Source organism: Pelobates fuscus, chromosome 2 (genome assembly GCF_036172605.1).
Source record: "Pelobates fuscus isolate aPelFus1 chromosome 2, aPelFus1.pri, whole genome shotgun sequence".
NCBI lineage: Eukaryota > Metazoa > Chordata > Amphibia > Anura > Pelobatidae > Pelobates > Pelobates fuscus.
In genome coordinates, this window is record NC_086318.1 from 165,477,381 (window position 1) to 165,498,370 (window position 20,990).

The window sequence follows — 20,990 nt, forward strand, 5'->3', positions numbered from 1 at the left end:
TCTATTTGTACTGAATTGAAAACTGAATGACAAAATGTAGGCAGAAAACGAATGATTTGAATATATTCTTCAAATACCAGAATTTTTTAATTTGTTTTTTAGTTCACTACTATTCTGTGTTTAGTAATGTATAAGTGTGCCAGATGTGACAAGTTTACATAGGTTAATTATAGCCACTGTTATATCTGGGCTACAAATACATGCATTTTGGCAAACACCTCAAAGCCCATGTAAGCTTTGTGTTGTTGAATTTCAGTGATTTCTTTTATGTTGCATGTGTACAGTTGTACTGTAAAATGGGTAAAGCATGGGATATGTTTTTACATTTGTATACTAAAAAATTTAATATACGTTGAAAAAAAAAAAAAAAAAAGGACGCATGAGCCTACAGGCATTGCGCATGAGCGTCCAGTAACGTGGCAAAAAAATTCCCAGCTCCCCAGAGGCTGTCCTAGCACCCCGGTCATACAAATATTCATTAACAGCTTTTTCTTGTTGGAGCAGGCGGTCGAACATTAGGAGTGTTGAATTCCAACGTGTAGGGCTGTCGCAAATCAAGCGCCTCACTGGCATGTTGTTTCGCCGCTGGATATCGGCAAAGTGAGCCATGGCCGTGTAGGAACGCCTGAAATGGCCACACACCTTCCTGGCCTGCTTCAGGACATCCTGTAAGCCTGTGTACTTATGCACAAAGCGTTGTACGATCAGATTACACACATGTGCCATGCACGGCACATGTGTCAACTTGCCCAACTTCAATGCCGCTATCAAATTTTTTCCGTTGTCACACACCTCTTTGCCGATATCCAGTTGCTGCGGAGTCAGCCACTTTTCCACCTGTGCGTTCAGGGCGGACAGGAGTGCTTGTCCGGTGTGACTCTCTGCTTTCAAGCAAGTCAAACCCAAGACGGCGTGACACTGCCGTATCCGGGATGTGGAGGGGGTGCCGTTGATGTGGAGCAAGAAGCAGCGGCACAAGAGGACTCAGCCGAGGAGGTTATGGAAGAGGATGGAATAGGAGGAGTAGAGGAGGTGGCAGCAAGACTGCCTGCAATTCGTGGCGGTGTCACCAACTCCTCTGCAATGCCTTGCTTGTCAGCCGTCAGCAGGTTTACCCAATGCGCAGGGTAGGTGATATACCTGCCCTGACCATGCTTTGCAGACCAGGTATCAGTGGTCAGATGGACCCTTGCCCCAACACTGTGTGCCAGACATGCCATGACTTCCTTTTGCACAATCGAGTACAAGTTGGGGATTGCCTTTTGTGAAAAGAAATTCCGGCCGGGTATCTTCCACTGCGGTGTCCCAATAGCTACAAATTTTTTGAACGCCTCAGACTCAACCAGATTGTATGGTAAAAGCTGGCAGGCTAATAGTTCGGACAAGCCAGCTGTCAGACGCTGGGCAAGGGGGTGACTTGGTGACATTGGCTTCTTACGCTCAAACATGTCCTTGACAGACACATGACTGTGGGCAGATGAGCGGGAACAGCTCAAGGCGGGAGACGGAGTGGCGGATGGTTGAGAGGGGGCAAGAAGGACAGCAGTGGTTGACGTGGCTGAAGATGCTGGACCAGGAGGAGGATGGCGGCTTAGAGTAGGCGTGCTGCTTGTACTCATGTGTTGATCCCATAGGCGTTTGTGATGTGAGATCATGTGCCTACGCAAAGCAGTTGTACCTAGGTGGGTGTTGGACCTCCCACGACTCAGTTTCCTTTGGCACAGGTTGCAAATGGCATCGCTGTTGTCAGAGGCAGACACACAAAAAAAATGCCACACTGCTGAGCTCTGCAATGACGGCATTCTGGTGGTGGACACAGCATGCGTTGATTGGCGTGCTGTCGGGCTGACCCCGGGTGCCGATGCATGCTGTCTGACTGTGCCACTAGCTCCTTGCGACGACCCCCCCCTGCTTCCAACTCGTCTCCTCCTCTCTGTCTCCCCATCTGAACTTTCGCCCTGTTCTTCTTCTTGCCGAGCGGGCACCCACGTGACATCCATGGACGCATCGTCATCATCAACCGCTTCGCTTGTATCTGACAACTCAGAAAAGGAAGCAGCAGCGGGTACAACATCATCATCATCACACCGTACCTCCATGTGTTTAATGCTGCCTGCCTGAGACATATCCCTGTTATCTACATCCTCTAGCAATAATGGTTGCGCATCACTCATTTCTTCAAACGGGTGTGTGAATAACTCCTCTGACATACCAAGTAAAGCGGCTGTGGTGCTAGTTTTGGTGGTGGCGGCAGGCGGGTGAGTGCTATCTTGAGAGGTGCCTGAAGCTAAGTTGGAGGAGGATGGTGCGTCAAGGTTCCGAGCGGAGGCTGTACAAGATTGGGTGTCCTGTGTTAGCCAGTCAACTATGTCCTCAGAACTTTTCAAGTTCAGGGTACGTGGCTTCTGAAAACTGGGCATTATTCTAGGGCAAAAGGGAATCACAGCACCACGACCACGACGGCCCCTGCGGGGTGGCCTGCCTCTGCCTGTCATTTTTTTTGGGATTAGTGGTACTATGCGTGCAAGCTACTGTGAGACCAGATATGATTGGCAATGTGAACTGTAACAGTTCTGCAGAGCACACACTGTAGGCCTGAGACACCCGCTTGAAGACAAGTAACTGCTATTCAATCTATAACAGTGAAAAATAAATTTTGGTTTTAAAAGCACGCTATAGAGACACCAGATATGATTGGCAATGTGCACTGGAACAGTTCTGCAGAGCACACGCTGAAGGAAGGACTGACAGAGCCGCTTGAAGACAAGTAACTGCTATTCAATCTATAACAGTGAAAAACAAATTTTGGTTTTAAAAGCACGCTATAGAGACACCAAATATGATTGGCAACTGTCAAAGCACGCTGGAACAGGTCTACAGAGCACATGCTGAAGTAGGCCTGACACCCAGACGCTTGCAGACAACTAACTGATCTTCTATTACAGTGAAAAAAAATGATTTCTTTAAAATCTAAAGCTTAAGCTATTGTTAAAACAGATATGAGTGGTGGCACTGACTGTGCAAATGGGCAAGGCATCCAACCAGGGGCGGACTGAGAACCCTCAGGGCCCCCGGGCAAAATAAATCAAGGGCCCCCTTACAGGCCCCACCCATACTCCGCAGCAAGCGCCACCCATGTCCCGCCTCCATGCACTGCCTCCAGCCACACCCTACACAATCTTTAGACACAAGGAACAAAAGTGCAATAATCCCTTCAAGGCCCCAGTAGAGACTACAATTGAGGGCTAATGGGCCATGGAGGGGGGTCTTTCTAGCAGAGGCTATGTCAGTGTCCTTTAGAGAGTGTGTTAGAAAGAATCCCCTCCAGGCCCCATTAGAGACTACAATGGAGTCTAATAGGCTTGGAAGGGGGTCTTTCTAACAGAGGCCATCTCTGTGTCCCTGCTGGAAACAGTCGCCTCCAGGCCCCAGTAGAGACTACAATTGAGGGCTAATGGGCCATGGAGGGGGGGAGCATTCTAGCAGAGGCTATCTCAGTGTCCTTTAGAGAGAGTGTGTTAGAAAGAATTTCCTCCAGGTCCCATTAGAGACTACAATGGAGTCTAATGGGGCCTGGAGGGGGGTCTCTGCAACACTCTGGTTCCTATTCACAATATAGCAACACAACATAGCTGATACCTAGGCCAAGTTGGCTCCTCTTACCTTAATTACTGTTGCTGGCTGGCAGTCTGTGGGCTTGCTGGAAGGCTGTGGGCTTACTGGCTGCGGCTGGCAGGCTGTGGGCTTGCTGGCTACTGCTGGCAGGCTGTGGGCTTGCTGGCTACTGCCGGCAGGCTGTGGGCTTGCTGGCTACTGCCGGCAGGCTGTGGGCTTGCTGGCTGCGGCTGGCAGGCTGTGGGCTTGCTGGCTGCGGCTGGCAGGCTGTGGGCTTGCTGGCTGCGGCTGGCAGGCTGTGGCTTGCTGGCTGCGGCTGGCAGGCTGTGGCTTGCTGGCTGTGGCTTGCTGGCTGGCAGGCTGTGGGTTTGCTGGCTTTAAGCCTAACTGGTGGCCTGTAGGCTGGCTGGCTGTCTACTGGCCAGCCTGTGGGTTGGCTGGCTTGCTGGCTACTGGGGCACTCGTAGATTATTTAAAGAAATAATCCATGCACAATAACCACTACTACTCTGTGTAGTCGTTATGGTGCCAGGAGGGCCGGGCCCCCCTCCCAGAGTAAGTAGTCAAACCGTTTAAGAACAGTTTGACAACTTACCTGGGGTCTGCTGGGTATAGGAGCAGTGGTGCAATGTGTAAGGGGTGCAGTGTGTGTGAAAGGTTCAGTGTGTGTGAGGGGGTGTAGTGTGTGAATGTGTAGGGTGTGTGGGGCAATGTGTGTACGAGGGGGCTGTGTATGTGTGTGGCAATGTTAGTATGGGGGGCTGTGTGTGTGTGGGTGGGCAGTGTATGTGTGTGTGTGTGAGGCAATGTGTGTAAATGTGTATGGTGTGTGTGGGGGCAGTGTGTGTGTATGGGGGGCAGTGTGTGAATGTGTATGGTGTGTGGGGGCAGTGTGTTTATGGGGCTAAAGTTCACTCTCACCACTGCGACCACCAGGAATACCTGGTGGTCACAGTGTTGAGAGTGAACTCTAGCCCGTAGCTCCAGGGCTAGAGTTTACTCTCGCAAGAGCCGTAACGTTGCCGTGGTAACCGCGGCAACGATCTGTGCTCGCTCAAGAAGGACCCAGAGGAGCTGCAGGCTGAGCTCCCGGGTCCTCTCTTCCTCCCTCCCCTGCCGGCTGCCCGCACGGTGCCTGCGGACAGGGGAGGGGGCAATTGCCCTCCTCTTACTCCCCCCTCCCCCTCTTCTTACCCCCTTCTTACTCCCACTCTCTTCTTACTCTCCCCCTCTTCTTACTCCCCCCTCCCCTCTCCTTACTCCCCCTTCTTACTCTCCCCTCTTCTTACTCCCCCTTCTTACTCTCCCCTCTTCTTACTCCCCCTTCTTACTCTCCCCTCTTCTTACTCCCCCCTCTTCTTACCCCCTCCCCCCTCTTCTTACCCCCTCCCCGCTCTTCTTACCCCCCCTCCCCCTCTTCTTACTCCTCCCTCTTCTTACTCCCCCCTCTTCTTACCCCCTCCCCCTCTTCTTACCCCCTCCCCGCTCTTCTTACCCCCCTCCCCGCTCTTCTTACTCCCCCTTCCTCTTTTTACTCCCCCCTCCCCTCTTCTTACCCCCCCTCTTCTTACTCTCCCCTCCCCCTCTTCTTACTCCCCCCTTCCTCTTTTACTCCCCCTCCCCCTCTTCTTACCCCCTTCTTACTCCCCCCTCCCTTCTTACTCCCCCTCCTCTCTTCTTACCCCCTCTCTCTCTTCTTACCCCCCTCCCTCTCTCTTCTTACCCCCTCTCTTCTTACCCTCCTCCCTCTCTCTTTTTACCCCCCCTACTCCCCTCTCTCTTTTTACCCCCCTCCCTCTCTCTTTTTACCCCCTCCCTCTCTCTTTTAACCACCCTCCCTCTCTCTTTTAGCCTCCCCTCCCTCTCTCTTTTAACCTCCCCTCCCTCTCTCTTTTAACAACCCCCTCCTCTCTCTTTTAACAACCCCCTCCTCTCTCTTTTAACCCCCCCTCCTCTCTCTTTTAACCCCCCCTCCTCTCTCTTTTAACCCCCCCTCCTCTCTCTTTTAACCCCCCTCCCTCTTTTAACCCCCCCTCCCTCTTTTACCCCCCCCTCCCTCTTTTAACCCCCCCCTCCTCTCTATTTTAACCCCCCCTCCTCTCTCTTTTAACCCCCCCCCTCTCTCTTTTAACCCCCCCCTCTCTCTTTTAACCCCCCTCCTCTCTCTTTTAACCCCCCCTCCTCTCTCTTTTAACCCCCCCTCCTCTCTCTTTTAACCCCCCCTCCCTCTCTCTTTTAACCCCCCCTCCCTCTCTCTTTTAACCCCCCCTCCCTCTCTCTTTTAACCCCCCCCCTCCCTCTCTCTTTTAACCCCCCCTCTCTCTTTTAACCCCCCCCTCCTCTCTCTTTTAACCCCCCCTCCTCTCTCTTTTAACCCCCCCTCCTCTCTCTTTTAACCCCCCCTCCCTCTCTCTTTTAACCCCCCCCTCCCTCTCTCTCTCTTTTAACCCCCTCCCCGTAGCGTGGCCGAGCTGCTCTGCGTCCGCGGTGCCGGCCGGATTGATAGGAAGGTGCACACACACTGAGTGTGCACCTTCCTGTCAGTCCGGCCGGGTACAGGAAACAGAAACTTCTGTTCCGCGCGGACAGTTCGGTACATCACTATAAATAACATTTAAAAAAGTTTACTGAAAATTACTGTTGAAAGATCTGTCATCTACATACTCATATTTTATTATTATTCATTTGCTTAGGGATGCATATTTCATTTGTATTCATTATGTCTTTATATTTGCAATACTCTTGTTTGCTGTCCTATTCTGTTTCTCATCCACAACATCTTGAGTGGATGGTAATCACCAACCTGGTTACAGTTGTGCGTTACAGCATGTCACATGTGTCAACAGTAAGACTTGTCCATGAGTTTGCATATAAATGCATCAATAAACCGTCTCAAGCACTTTGATCTATTTTTATTGAAAGTCACTCCTACTCTTAACCCTTAATGAGGATGTTCTCGATTTTGATTCCAGATGTCATTCAGTGAGTGTAGTTAGCATGGCGTGTATGCACCTACACCTCAAATCCATATAAGTAGTAAGCTAATAACTCTGTATAATTAGAATTGTCAGTTTGCCCCTTAAAGGGACACTATAGTCACCAGAAAAACTATAGATTATTGAATTTGTTCTGGTGAGTAGAATCATTACCTTCAGGCTTTTTGCTGTAAGCACTGTCTTTTCAGAGAAAATGCAGTGTTTACATTACAGCCTAGTGATAACTTCACTGGCCACTCCTCAGATGGATGTTAGAGATCCTTCCTGGGTCATGGCTGCCTAAAATGCTTCCAAACATTCAGTATCTCCTCCCTCTGCAAGCAGACACTGAACTTTCCACATAGAGATTAATTGATTTAATTAATCTCTATGAGGAGATGCTGATTGGCCAGGCCTGTGTTTGAATCATGCTGGCTCTGCCCCTGATCTGCCTCTTTGTCAGTGTCAGCCAATCCTATGGGGAAGCATTGTGATTGGATCAGGCTTCCACTTCTGATGATGTCAGCAGACTGCTTGTTTTTCTGAGTCTAACAGCATGCAGAGTTACAGCTTCAGGCTTGAATACAGTAAGATTTTTACTATATTTATGGAGGCATGGGGGGCCCAGGGGGGCTAGATGGTGGTGTTAACGCTATAGGGTCAGGAATACATGTTTGTGTATCCTAACCCTATAGTGATCCTTTAATGTTATTACAATACCTTAATTCGGATATATTAAAATACAGGGAAAGTAATTACATTGGAATCAAAGCTTGATGCTCACATTTGTTGCCAGCATCATTACTATTTCTCAGGTAAATCTTGCATACTATCTAAACAATAGACTTTTTCTATTGCTTATAAGATACACTTCTAATAGCTTTACTCATTGCAAAGTAGCTGGGAATACTTTGTTACAGAACTCTGCAACTGTGGAATAGCCAAGGATATCAGAGCTTCCGCAAGCATGCACTCTGAAAACAACATCCAACTGCTATCAAACAAACCTGTAACAACTGCTAAAGGTTGTGCCTATATGTTTTTTTGTTGTGTTTTTTTTAGATGTTTAGATTTTTTATTACTGTATCTGTGTTTTTCATATATAGTATTAATCTATCATTTCAGCCTCCAAATTTGCAGCATGATGCCACCGAAAAGATTTATAGGATGTAATTCATCTGTCAGTGTGTGCAGCTGATTTAGATTATTCTCATTTTTATTGTACTGACACTTTCTGCAGCATTTTATAATGAGTACAGGCAACAAGCAATTGAAAAACAAAATATGTGGAAAGAAAAAAGAGATAAAGAGGATTTTATTTAAATGTTCTTATAATCTCGGTATATATGTGAATACAAGAGGAAGAACAAAGCACCAGTGGGAAGAGTGGTTGACAGTCCCAATGCCTGTGTCTAGTTACATTTGTCAAGCAAAAATGGTAAGTTGGATAGCAATGGAATAAAATGTAAGCTAGAAAGTGTAGGTATGTGTAGAGGTACTCGGGATTTCCCATGTAATTCTTTATAAAAGACACCTTAAATAAACACTCCTAGCACATTTGCCACTACAGCATGCTAACAGAAGCTCCTATCAGAAGCTTCCAACTCTCAATCAAGGAAGTGATGGATGCCCTGCGAACTGATAGCAAACAGTTAGACTACTTACATTGGAGGGGAAGCAGAGCACCATAACCACTACAACACATTGGATCATGGCAAACCTTGGTGTGATCGATCACACAGGGAAGGATACCACTGCACAGACTGACCAGCCCGATAGACTGCTCACCTCCATCACCTCCAACCACCCATTCAAGCACCTGTAGTGTTGCCAAGCTGTCATTGCTTTATATAAGATTCTGATGCAAAACAACACTGATTTTAAAGTTGGCATTGAATGGTGCAGATTCTCTTGCGATTGCCTTCGTTGTTCTACAAAAGAGTATTTAGGCATGATCAAGCCATTATCGGACTCCCCCCATTGTATAAACATTGTGCTGCATTTAGAAAACTTTAGAAACACAAAAGCAATGAAACCAAATTAATGGAAAAACACACAAGCTCTATGCACATTATCCACGTTACAAAAGGATTTAGGTTTAACATTAAACAGTCTATGTCTATAACTACATGTAATCACCAGTCCACCTGCCATCCTTAACCACCCACTGCCCCCTAAGAAATCGCTATGTAAAGCAGGGGTGCCTACAAGGTAGATCTCCAGATGTTTTAAAACTACAACTTAAAGGTAAGAGGAGGGTGGCTGATAAATGAGGTGTGTGTGTTTGTGTGTGTATATTTATGTGTCTGCAAGTAAGTATGTGTGTGTGTGTGAATGTCAGTATGTATATATGTCTGGATGTATGTCTGTTTGTATGTATGTCTGTTTGATATAAGAGTAGATATTGTGAGGGGTTGAGAAAGAGTCTCCTCCACCACAGAGCCAGTAGGGGAAGGGGCGTATTAGCCGCGAGGCAAACAAGGCATTTGCCTTGGGCGGCATTTTCCAGGGGGCGGCAAAAAAAGCCGCCCCCAAATGCCCAAGGCAAATGTCTTGTTAGCCTTGCGGCTAACAGACATGCTGGGCTGCTGGGCGGTCGGGCGGCGCTGGTGGGCGGCTGGCGCGGGAGCACTTCCTCTGAGCTGTCTGCTCAGCTCCCTTGCGCGCCGCCTGCAGAGTGAGGCTGGGAGCCGGAATATGACGTCATATTCCGGCTCCGCCTCCCAGCCTCACTGTGCGGCGTGCGAGGGAGCTGAGCAGACAGCTCAGAGGAAGTGCTCCCTCTCCAGCCGCCCACCAGTGCCGCCCGACCGCCCAGCAGCCACTGGACCAGGGAGAAAGATGACCCCTCCCCCCCCAGCATTCCCAAAGGTAAGGAGGCCGGGGGGGTTGAAGTAAAAAAAAAAATTTGTTAATGTGAGTGAGTGTGAGTGTGTGTATCTGTTAGTGAGTGTGAGTGTGTGTGTGTCTGTTAGTGTGAGTGTGTGTGTGTCTGTTAGTGTGAGTGTGTGTGTGTCTGTTAGTGAGTGTGAGTGTGTGTGTGTCTGTTAGTGTGAGTGTGTGTGTGTGTCTGTTAGTGTGAGTGTGTGTCTGTTAGTGAGTGTGAGTGTGTGTGTGTCTGTTAGTGAGTGAGTGAGTGTGTGTGTGTGTCTGTTAGTGAGTGTGTGTGTCTGTTAGTGAGTGTGAGTGTGTGTGTGTCTGTTAGTGTGCGTGTGTGTGTGTGTCTGTTAGTGTGTGTGTGTCTGTTAGTGTGTGTGTCTGTTAGTGTGTTTCTGTTAGTGTGTTTGCCTTTGAGTGTGTGTGTCTGTTAGTGAGTGTGTGTGTGTGTGTGTCTGACTGTGTATGTCTGTTAGTGTGTGTGTCTGACTGTGTGTGTCTGTTAGTGTGTGTGTTTGCCTGTGAGTGTGTGTGTATGTTAGTGAGTGTGTGTGTCTGCTAGTTTGTGTCTGCTAGTGAGTGAGTGTGTGTCTGTTAGTGTGTGTCTGTTAGTGAGTGTGTTTGTCTGTTACTGAGTGTGAGTGTGTGTGTTTCTGTTAGCGAGTGTGTGTTTCTGTTAGCTAGTGTATGCGTATCTGTCAGTGAATGTGTGTGTGTGTATTTAGAATGCGGGGTGGGGTAAAGGTTGGGTGGGGGTGGCGTGCGGGGGGGGGCTGAGTTTTGTCCTGCCTAGGGCAGCACAAAACCACTGAGTAGGGGTAAGGGCTGGGGTGGATGGTGGCATGGATTCTGTAAGATATTGTTTCTTGGTTGGTCTTTGAGGTTTGCTGTTATGTCTTTTAGAGGTGATTTGTTGATGAAGTTATCCATAATGGGGAAGATGAGAAGATTAGGAAGAATAGAGTAGAAGAAGTTCTGGCCTGCTTTTGGGTATCACATATACAGGAAGTGTGAAAGAGAGAAGGCGAGGCAGAGTGCGGTTATATGAAGGGCATTGATGCAGAGGTGATTGAGTTATGTGAGCTGAGTCAAGATGTGTGAGAAGTGTAGTAATTATCTTAATCAGAACCAATATAATTAAAAATTTTCATCTACACCCTGTTCCAAATTATTATGCAAATTCTATTTAAGTGTCACAAAGATTAAATATTTTGTTTTTCAGTTTAACTCATGGATGGCATTGTGTCTCAGGGCTCTTTTGATCGCTGAAAACAATCTCGGACACCTGTAATAATTATATTGCCAGGTGAGCCCAATTTAAGGAAAAACTACTAAAGGAGGGTGTTCCACATTATTAAGCAGAGCACCATTTTCATACAATATGGGGAAGAAAAAGGATCTCTCTGCTGCCGAAAAGAGTGAAATAGTTCAATGCCTTGGACGAGGTATGAAAACATTAGATATTTCACGAAAACCTAAGCGTGATCATCGCACTATTACGAGATTTGTGGCTGATTCAGAGCACAGACGGGTTCGTGCAGATAAAGGCACATTGAGGAAGATTTCTGCCAGATCCATGCATCGGATCAAGAGAGCAGCTGCTAAAACACCATTACATAGCAGCAAACAGATATTTGAAGCTGCTGGTGCCTCTGGAGTTCCACGGACATCAAGGTGTAGAGTCCTCCAGAGTCTTGCAACTGTGCATAAACCTTATATTTGGCCACCACTAACCAATGCTCACAAGCAGAAATGGCTGCATTGGGCAGAAAAATACATGAAGACTAATTTTCAAACAGTCCTGTTCACTGATGAGTGCCGTGCAACCCTGGATGGTCCAGATGGATGGAGTAGTGGATAGTTGGTGGACGGCCACCCTGTTCCAACAAGGCTGCAACGTCAGCAAGGCAGTGGTGGAGTCATGTTTTGGGCCGGAATCATGGGAAGAACTGGTCGGCCCCTTTAGGGTCCCCGAAGGTGTAAAGATGACCTCTGCAAAGTATTTGGAGTTTCTCACTGACCACCTTCTTCCCAGGTACAGAAATAAGAACTATGCTTTCCATAATAAAATCATCTTCACGATGCACCATCTCATGCTGCAAAGAATACCTCTTCATCAATGGCTGCTATGGGGATAAAAGGAAAGAAAGTCATGGTGTGGCCCCCATCCTCCCCTGACCTCAATCCCAGGGCTGCCATCAGAAATTTTTTCCCCTGACAAAGCACAACGTCTGGGCCCCCCCCCCCCCCCGCCCACTCCCTCCCGGGCCCGCCCACGCCCAGCCTAGTCCGCTGACAATGATGCAGGACTGAATGTGGTGTGTATAGTGGAAGTGTGTAATGGATGTAGTGTTTGTGTGTATTAGATACTGTTTGTGCACTGAATGCAGAGTGTGTGTTTGTGTAGCGGATGCAGTGTGTATAGTGAACGCAGAGTGTGTTTGAGTAGTGGAAGTAGTGTGTGTACAGTGATGTAGTGTGCGTTTGTGTAGTGGATGTAGTGTTTGTATGTACTAGATGAAATGTGTTTAGTGGATGCAGTGTCTGTAGTGTGTGTATTAGACGCAGTGTCTGTGTATAGTGAATGCAGAGTGTTTCAATTTGTGGTGGATGTAGTGTGTGTATACTGTGAATACAGGATGTTTGTGTAGTGGATGCTGTGTGTACAGTTAATGCAGAGTGTGTGTCAGTATAGTGAATCCAGAGTGTGTGCATAGTTTAGTGAATGCAGAGTGTGTGTTAGTGTGTAATGAATGCAGAGTGTGTGTTAGTGTGTAGTGAATGCAGAGTATGTCAGTGTAATGAATGTAGTGTGTGTGTTAGTGTAGTGAATGCAGAGTGTGTGTAAATGTGTAGTGAATGCAGAGTGTGTGTTAATGTGTAGTGAATGCAGAGAGTGTGTTAGTGTGTAGCGGATGCAGAGTGTGTGTTAGTGTAGTGAATGCAGAGTGTTAATGTGTAGTGAATGCAGAGAGTGTTTGAGTAGTGGATGTAGTGTGTGTACAGTGATGTAGTGTGTGTTTGTGTAGTGGATGTAGTGTTTGTATGTACTAGATGAAATGTGTTTAGCAGATGAAGTGTCTGTAGTGGATGTAGTGTGTGTATTAGACGCAGTGTCTGTGTATAGTGAATGCAGAGTGTTTCAATTTGTGGTGGATGTAGTGTGTGTACTGTGAATACAGGATGTTTGTGTAGTGGATGTTGTGTGTACAGGTAATGCAGAGTGTATGTTAGTGTAGTGAATGCCGAGTGTGTGTCAGTATAGTGAATCCAGAGTGTGTGCATAGTTTAGTGAATGCAGAGTGTGTGTTAGTGTGTAATAAATGCAGAGTGTGTGTTAGGGTGTAGTGAATGCAGAGTGTGTCAGTGTAATGAATGAAGTGTGTGTGTAAATTTGTAGTGAATGCAGAATGTGTGTTAATGTGTAGTGAATGCAGAGAGTGTGTTAGTGTAGTGAATGCAGAATGTGTTAATGTGTAGTGAATGCAGAGAGTGTGTTAGTGTGTAGCGGATGCAGAGTGTGTGTTAGTGTAGTGAATGCAGAGTGTTAATGTGTAGTGAATGCAGAGAGTGTGTTAGTGTGTAGCGGATGCAGAGTGTGTGTTAGTATAGTGGATGCAGTGAGTGTGTTAGTTTGTAGTGTATGCAGAGTGCATGTTGTATTAATGAATGCAGTGTGTATATTGTATTAGTGTATTCGTGTATGCAGTGTGTGTGTTAGTGTATGCAGTGTGTGTTGTGTTGGTGTATGCAGAGTGGGTTGTGTTAGTATATGGAGAGTGTGTGTTGTGTTATAGTGTATTCAGTGTGTGTTGTGTTAGTGTATGCAGAGTGTGTTTTGTTAGTATATGGAGAGTGTGTGTTGTGTTAGTGTATGCAGTGTGTGTTGTGTTGGTGTATGCATAGTGTGTTGTGTTAGTATATGGAGAGTGTGTGTTGTGTTAGTGTATGCAGTGTGTGTTGTGTTGGTGTATGCAGAGTGTGTTGTGTTAGTGTATGCAGAGTGTGTGTTGTGTTGGTGTATGCAGTGTGTGTTTTATCAGTGTATGCAGTGTGTGTGTTGTGTTAGTGTATGCAGTGTGTGTTGTGTTAGTGTGTGCAGTGTGTTTTGTGTCAGTGTATGCAGTGTGTGTTGTGTTAGTGTATGCAGTGTGTGTTGTGTCAGTGTATGCAGAGTGTGTGTTGTGTTAGTGTATGCAGTGTGTCTTGTGTTAGTGTATGCAGTGTGTGTTGTGTCAGTGTATGCAGAATGTGTGTTGTGTTAGTGTATGCAGTGTGTGTTGTGTCGGTGTATGCAGTGTGTGTGTTGTGTCGGTGTATGTAGTGTGTGTGTGTTTTGTCAGTGTATGCAGAGTGTGTGTTGTGTTAGTGTATGCAGTGTGTGTTGTGTTAGTGTATGCAGTGTGTGTGTTGTGTTAGAGTATTCAGTGTGTGTTGTGTTAGTGTATGCAGAGTGTGTGTTGTGTCAGTGTATGCAGAGTGTGTGTTGCATTAGTGTATGCAGTGTGTGTGTGTTGTGTCAGTGTATGCAGTGTGTGTTGTGTTAGTGTATGCAGTGTGTATTGTGTTGGTGTATGCAGAGTGTGTTGTGTTAGTATATGGAGAGTGTGGGTTGTGTTAGTGTATGCAGTGTGTGTTGTGTTGGTGTATGCAGAGTGTGTTGTGTTAGTGTATGCAGTGTATGATTTAGATCTCAATCAACTCACATAAATTAATTTTTTTTTTAAATTTAATAAAATTTTATTCCCCCCTCCCTGCTTACCTGGTCCAGGGAGGGGGAAGATTCCATCCCTGGTGGTCCGGTGGGGCCCTCCCCCCGGCTTCCTGTTACCACAGAGGGGGCCCAGCACACTGCCTGTTCTACTCTCTTCTCTCTTACAATAACTCTTGCGAGACCCGCGGAGCGTTGCCATGGCAACCGGGTCTCGCGAGAGTTATTAGAAGAGAGAAGAGAGGAGAACAGGCAGTGTGCTGGGCCCCCTCTGTGGTAACAGGGAGCCGGGGGCCCGCAGTTGCACACATAGATAGCGATTCGCTATCTATGTGTGCAGAAAGGGAAAGTGGGGCCCAGGACTGCCAGAACAGGCCGGGCCCCCAAGGGCCGCTGGGCCCATGACAACCGTCATGGTTGTCACCCCCTGATGGCGGCCCTGGGTGCCTAGAGTGGTCCTTTAACAGGTCGCGTTACATTTTAACATAGGATCCCTTTTTTAATAGCAGTTTCACAAGTCTTGCATCCATTGAACTTGTGAGTTTTTGGACAGTTTCTGCTTGAATTTGTTTGCAAGATGTCAGAATAGCCTCCCAGAGCTGCTGTTTGGATGTAAACTGCCTCCCACCATCATAGATCCTTTGATTGTAAATGCTTTCTTATGCGACCGGCTGAATGCGCGCGCAGCTCTTGCCGCGCGTGCGCATTCAGCCGACGGAGCGGAACGGAGGAGGATCGGAGGCAGAGAGCTCCCCGCCCAGCGCTGGAAAAAGGTAAGTTTTCCCCTTTCCAGAGCCGGGCGGGAGGGGGACCCTGAGGGTGGGGGCACCCTCAGGGCACTATAGTGCCAGGAAAATGAGTATGTTTTCCTGGCACTATAGTGGTCCTTTAAAATGTTTAAAAAGTTAAAATGTTGTGATAAGTTTGATTGAAATAGCTTTTGATTTCAGTAAATATGCTGCAAACACAACAAATGCCAATTTTCCGTTCTTTACAACCTATAAAGTGTTTTGAAACTTACTGTGCGTAATAATTTGGAACAGTGCATTGTACGTTTTTTATGTTTAAAAAAAATACTGTTATCATTAGGAGGTTTGTTCAATAAAATTTGAATTGTACTCCTAATAGTTGATAACATGAGAATTATGCTGACTGTTATTTACATCAATTATTTAGGTAAATGAGAAAAATATAATTTGTATAATAATTTGGAACAGGGTGTATATGGAACCAAAAAGAAATAAATTTTCTTGATTTAGCCTTATTTTGTGAAAACGATCAAATAAGAACACAATGTTTCTCTAAACCTAGCGAAGGCAATGGGTACATATACCACCAAAGCTGTCACCACCATCCTTGGCACAGAGGAATTGCGAAGGGGCAATTTGCTTGTGTGAGACGTAATTGCTCACACATTCAGGATTTTAGATCTCAATCAACTCACATAAATAATACATTATTAGAGAGGGGCTTTAAAAAGAACTTGTTGGAAAGGGAAATTTGATTAACGATGCAAACAGATAGGAGTAATTATTTAATGGACAAACCCTGTGTCGAATCATCCGGTGACCATTTCAGTTTTGCTTTCAAAATGTAATACAGTTCAGACCATTTTAAAAAAAAGAGGGGTTTACAGAAACATTGGTCCATTCTCTTACAAGACCCTATACTTAACACCCTCCTACCGGAACATCCTAAACTTAATTTCCAGAAAAATCTAAATTTCAAAAATGTATTGGCACCTAGTTATGCCATTAAGGATCCAAAGGATACTTTAACCTCCAAGAATGGCCATTTTGGGGGTTGTAATTCCTGTAAGGCATGTCATACAGTACATATGGAGAGAACAGACCGATTTACTAGTTCTGTCACAGGTGAATCTTTCAACATTAGATCAGAAGTGGGATGCCGCACGGACTTTTTGGTGTATTTTCTACAATGTCCGTGCGGCAAACAATATGTCGGCTGAACCAAAAGAATACTTAAAATAAGACTGATGGAACATATTAATAATATCAAGAAAGGTCTTGTAACACACTCTGTTCTGATTCATTGTAACAACTGTCCCTTTTTTTCTTTTGACAATTTTAAATGTATTGGGAGTGAAAAAAGTCTTGCCCCATTGGATTGAGGGCCATAAGGTGCAGAAATTATCGGGAGACATACTGGATCCACAAACTGCAGACTTTGGAACCAAAAGGGTTAAATGTGGATCTGGTCTGTTTCCTTTGAAGGTTTACATTTTTAGGGTGGATATGTGTGGCTATAACCATTTTCTATAGATTATTTTATACATTGGTTATTTATGTACAATTTTTTCACTATTGTTATTTTTGTATAAATTTATTTTTTGTAATGTATCAAAATTATAAGGCACCTGTCACTTGATAAATCAAATGAGATCAAATTATCACAAGTGATATTTCAATTCATAGTAAATAACATTTTCACTTATTAACTAATATTTTTTTGATCAACGGAAGTAGATTCAAATTACTATATGCACTTTTTCATAAGTTAAGTATCATATTTTAATTGTCTTTTTCCTTTAGTACTGTTCTATAAGAGAATCTCCAGTGGGTCCTCATACTTCTATTAGGTAATATAGACGCAAGACTGATATGGAATGCACAGAAAACTACAGTTGGACCTCATACCACTTCCGGTTATATGGAACACATGGAAGTATAATGTTGGAACGCATAACATTTCCAGTTACACGAATATATGCAAATAACAGCTGGGATGAATGGAAGGAAGACAGCATTAACCTGAACAGGTGATTCCAATCCACATAGGTCCAATTAGAAGAAAGAAGACGCCCACCGGATCACATATGGACTCAGGGATTCGCCCTATTTAAGAGACTTGTGGGAGGGGGTTGTTAGGCTGCTTTTTTGCTGCATTTACGATTGTGCTTACTGTTTTTACTGATTGGTCCCTGAGGAAGTCCTATATTTGTTTGGGACGAAACGCGTAGGACCGACCATATATTTATTATTATTTTACTATAATTATATATTGTAGTCATGCACCTCAGTGGTGAAAGTCCAGAGAAGTGGACCTTAGCCCCCATCATCATTGGGGGAGGCACCCCATACACTCTTGAAAATATTACCATCTTTTGAGTGCATTCTATAACAGCGCAATTATTGTGTTTTATGTGGGTTTACACTATATTTTGTATATCTTTTTATCCTTAGATATCAGCCGGTTCCCTCGTTTCTTTTCTGTATATATTTCTTTTGAGAAGTGTAGTGTAGGAGGCTGTGGCACAGGAACTGTGAGAGCGTGTCTGAAGATGTGAGGAGAACAGAGAGGAATACAAAGAGAGACAGATCGAGAGATAGAAGGGATAATGCAGAGTTAGTTTGGATAACCATCAGGAGTGAAGTGTCAAAAGGTGTGTTCCCACCTGAAGAAGTGTAACACAGGGAGGGAGAGATTGATGAGATTAATCTGTTCTGCAATGGAGGAAGAACGAATCCCTTTCTGTTCAAGGTAGAGTTGGGTTACTCAGGGTTATAACTAGGAGGGATTGAACTGTGATAAAACAGTGGTATCAGGTAGATGAGAAATTCAGTAACTTTTTAAGTGGTAAACCGAATAGTAGGCTTCAGGAAAATATGGTTTCCATGGTCTATTGAGCAACAGTGAAGGACAGGCTGGAGCGTGCCTTGTTAGTTATTGTTATTCCCCAGAGGGAGTAAGGAAAAAAATGAAAAATATCAAAACAAAAGAAAAAATAAGCAAGAGACATGGATGTAGGAGACATGGATGAATCCCTGTCAGAGAGTAGGGTAAGATTTGATTCCTTAGAGTAGCTTGGGCATCACCTATGTGCACACCAGGTTTGGCAGGATTCGTGCAATGGCCCAGAACCCAAAATAAAACCCTCAATGTGGTATGAAGAGATGACGTCCCAGGTATTTGGTGTGGGTTACCCCAAGTGATACATTGGAACCTTTAGAGGTGTAGGACCTGTAAGGCCTAATGTGTCATGGAGTCCTCATGTGAGGCAGTGAGAGGCATGTAATTCAGTGCCTGGTGTGGTTACCACCGCGGTGCAGTGAGTGTTAATATCTGGAGCCCACTGACAGAGAGAAGCTCATGCGAAGCTCCAATTGAAGGGAGGCCTGCAGTGGGTTGGTAGGCCATGGAGACTGTGTGCCACACTGCTTGCAGCCGGTTTTGTGACACGCAGTGTGGTCACCACCTCGCATCTGCTTTGGTGTTCCCTGCTCAGAGGGAGGAAGCGATATTGCTTAATTTGAGCCAGTACAATAGGTGGAGGGGAAACTTCAGTATTAGGCAAGAGCGGCCTACATTACAGGCCTTGACATCAATGATTAGGTGGTTAATGGGACATCGTCTAGATCTTAAAACGGGGTGCAGCCCCCTTGTTCCCTTTACACGTGATTTATTATGTCTATAATGTTTTTTCCATTTTATTTTTCATTAAAAAAAAATCTGTAATAATAGATTACAGAAAGAAATTGTGACAAACACGACTATATTTCTGCATAAATACACGTATGTTACATAATTCAAAAGTGTAATATTCCAGAATGTATTATACATAAGCTCTATGGCTATTATGGACTTAACAAGGCACAATGTATATTAACTTCAACTTTCAAGAAACAGAGCAAGTATGGAAACTCAGCATTTTAAAATTATATTTAACATAGAACATATAATAATTGTCCACATGATTGTTCAGGGTTTTTGTTCAATTTGAAACCACAAATGGTCAACCATAAAGTAATGAAATCTGTAAATATAATCATATTGGGTTATCTTGGACTCCCAACATGTCAGCAAAACTCTTGGAGCAGGAACAAATCTTATATATTAAACATTGTATAGGCTTTTGTGTACATCAAATATTGACTTAGACGTTGACCCGTAATTACATTTCCCTAAACACCTCTATGCCCCAGTCTGATACTGCATTCCTTAAAATGTTTGTTCCCTACAATTTTAAAGAATAACTTGTCCCTAAATACTTGGCAGGCAACAGAAGAAAAAAAAATGCAGAACACCTTTTTACAACAGTAGAAATTCAAACAGTTCATCAAATGTTCATGATATATGTATGGAGTTATAGGATCAAAGACGTTTTATATGCCTCTCATGTCACTTTTACTGTGATAAGGTTGGGGACAAGTGATTTGGATTATACCTAAATAGGTATGGCTCTTCCTGAGAGATACAGGCTTTCGTTGTAGGTTCCAGAGTTGGGGATTGTTGAACCAGTGAGTCATGACAGTGATATAAAGATGCAATATCCCAGTTTTCGATGGATTGTGTGTAACTCGAAAAGTTTTGACCTTTAACACACAGTGCTTTGTTCCATGCTTGCTGGTCTTCATTAAACAGGTCAAAGTTCACAGCTGAATTTATCCAATCATGGTCACTGTAGTCTCCACTCTCATACTGGTTGGATCTCCTTTTACTCCAGTCTGCGTCACTCAGTGGTTCCATGAAATATGTAGCTTTCCCAAAACTGTAGCTCTTGCTCATGGAAAAGCAGTTATTCAGCATGTTCCCTTCGGATGACTGATCGATGTCCATGTCATTAAAATCATAAAAAGGAGGATTCTGCAGTACTCCACTGGACTCGTTTTCCTGATTTTGTATTTCGCCTGTGAAGGACTGACAAAAATGTATGATTGAGTATTAGCATTAAAACATGACTACTGCAAGTTCAAATTAATGGATGCATTTAATATTTAGCTATGCTTCAGTTAATAAAAAGAATAAATAAACAAAAAAATTAATATTAGTGAATTAAGGTATTCACAATATACTTAAAATAATAATGTATGGTTTTCACTTTATAATCTCTTATCTCCTGTGATTCCCGATCCCATTATCCATCTAACCTTGTTTGATATATTACTTCTGCAGAAATGTTATCTCCACTTTCTCCAAAATGACGTAAGCAACTGCCCTTACCAGCTAAGCCTTAAAGCTGACCTGGATGCATCTTTACATTCCAGTTAAAGGGATTCTCTAGTGCCAGGAAAACAAACACGTTTTCCTGGCACTACAGGGTCCTGTAGTGCCCCCCTCCCTCGGGGGTCCCACTCCCACGGGGCTGAAGAGGTTAAAACCCCTTCAGCCACTTTCCTGAATCCAGTCCCTCGGCGCTGGGTCATGTTCTGCCCACGCTCCTCCCCCGCCGATGTCAGCTGGCAGGGGAGACCTAATGCGCATGCGCGGCTATAGCCGCACGTGCATTAGACCATTATTCAATGCTTTCCTATGGGGAAAATCTGACACTGGAGGTCCGTGAGGACGTCCAGCGTCAGATTACGGACCACAAGACGTTTAGATTCCGGGAAGCCCTCTAGTGACTGTCTGTTAGAGCTGCAATGTAAAGTGCAAAAGGGACATAGTACCCAGACTACTTCAATTAGCTGAAGTGGTCTGGGTGCCTACAGTGTCCCTTTAAGGTTCATGTAGGTTTATTGAAAGAGGGACCCATTAACCGTAGTTTACAGGGAACATACTGAAATTATTCCTCTTAAGGGTTGCATTGTGGAAGAAATGTAAGACTCTGAGTATAACCATATGGCCCATAGGTAACTGTTCAACATGTGTAAAACACAAACAAGACTAGCCAAGTCCAGTGTATTGTAGAAAACATAAATAATAACCTATCGAAAGCAACCAAGTTAGCACAATTCAACCCATGTCCTTGCATTACGCTGTGAAAATAAGCCAACACTGCACAGCTGCCAGGCAGAGATGAAAAGTGAATTCCTGTAATGCAGCAGAGCCTGTTCACAACTTTTTTTACACTG

General features: G+C 44.8%; 1 protein-coding gene across 1 annotated transcript in view; it reads right to left on the reverse strand.

The window, feature by feature from the left end:
- Positions 1–19,022: 19,022 nt before the first annotated feature.
- Positions 19,023–20,990, reverse strand: part of GCM1 (glial cells missing transcription factor 1) — a 61,685-nt gene continuing 59,717 nt past the window's right edge. Inside the window, exon 5 of the mRNA XM_063442924.1 lies at positions 19,023–19,836. Within this exon, the coding sequence (XP_063298994.1) occupies positions 19,324–19,836 (513 nt within the window). The 3' untranslated portion in view covers positions 19,023–19,323. The remainder of the gene's footprint in view (positions 19,837–20,990) is intronic.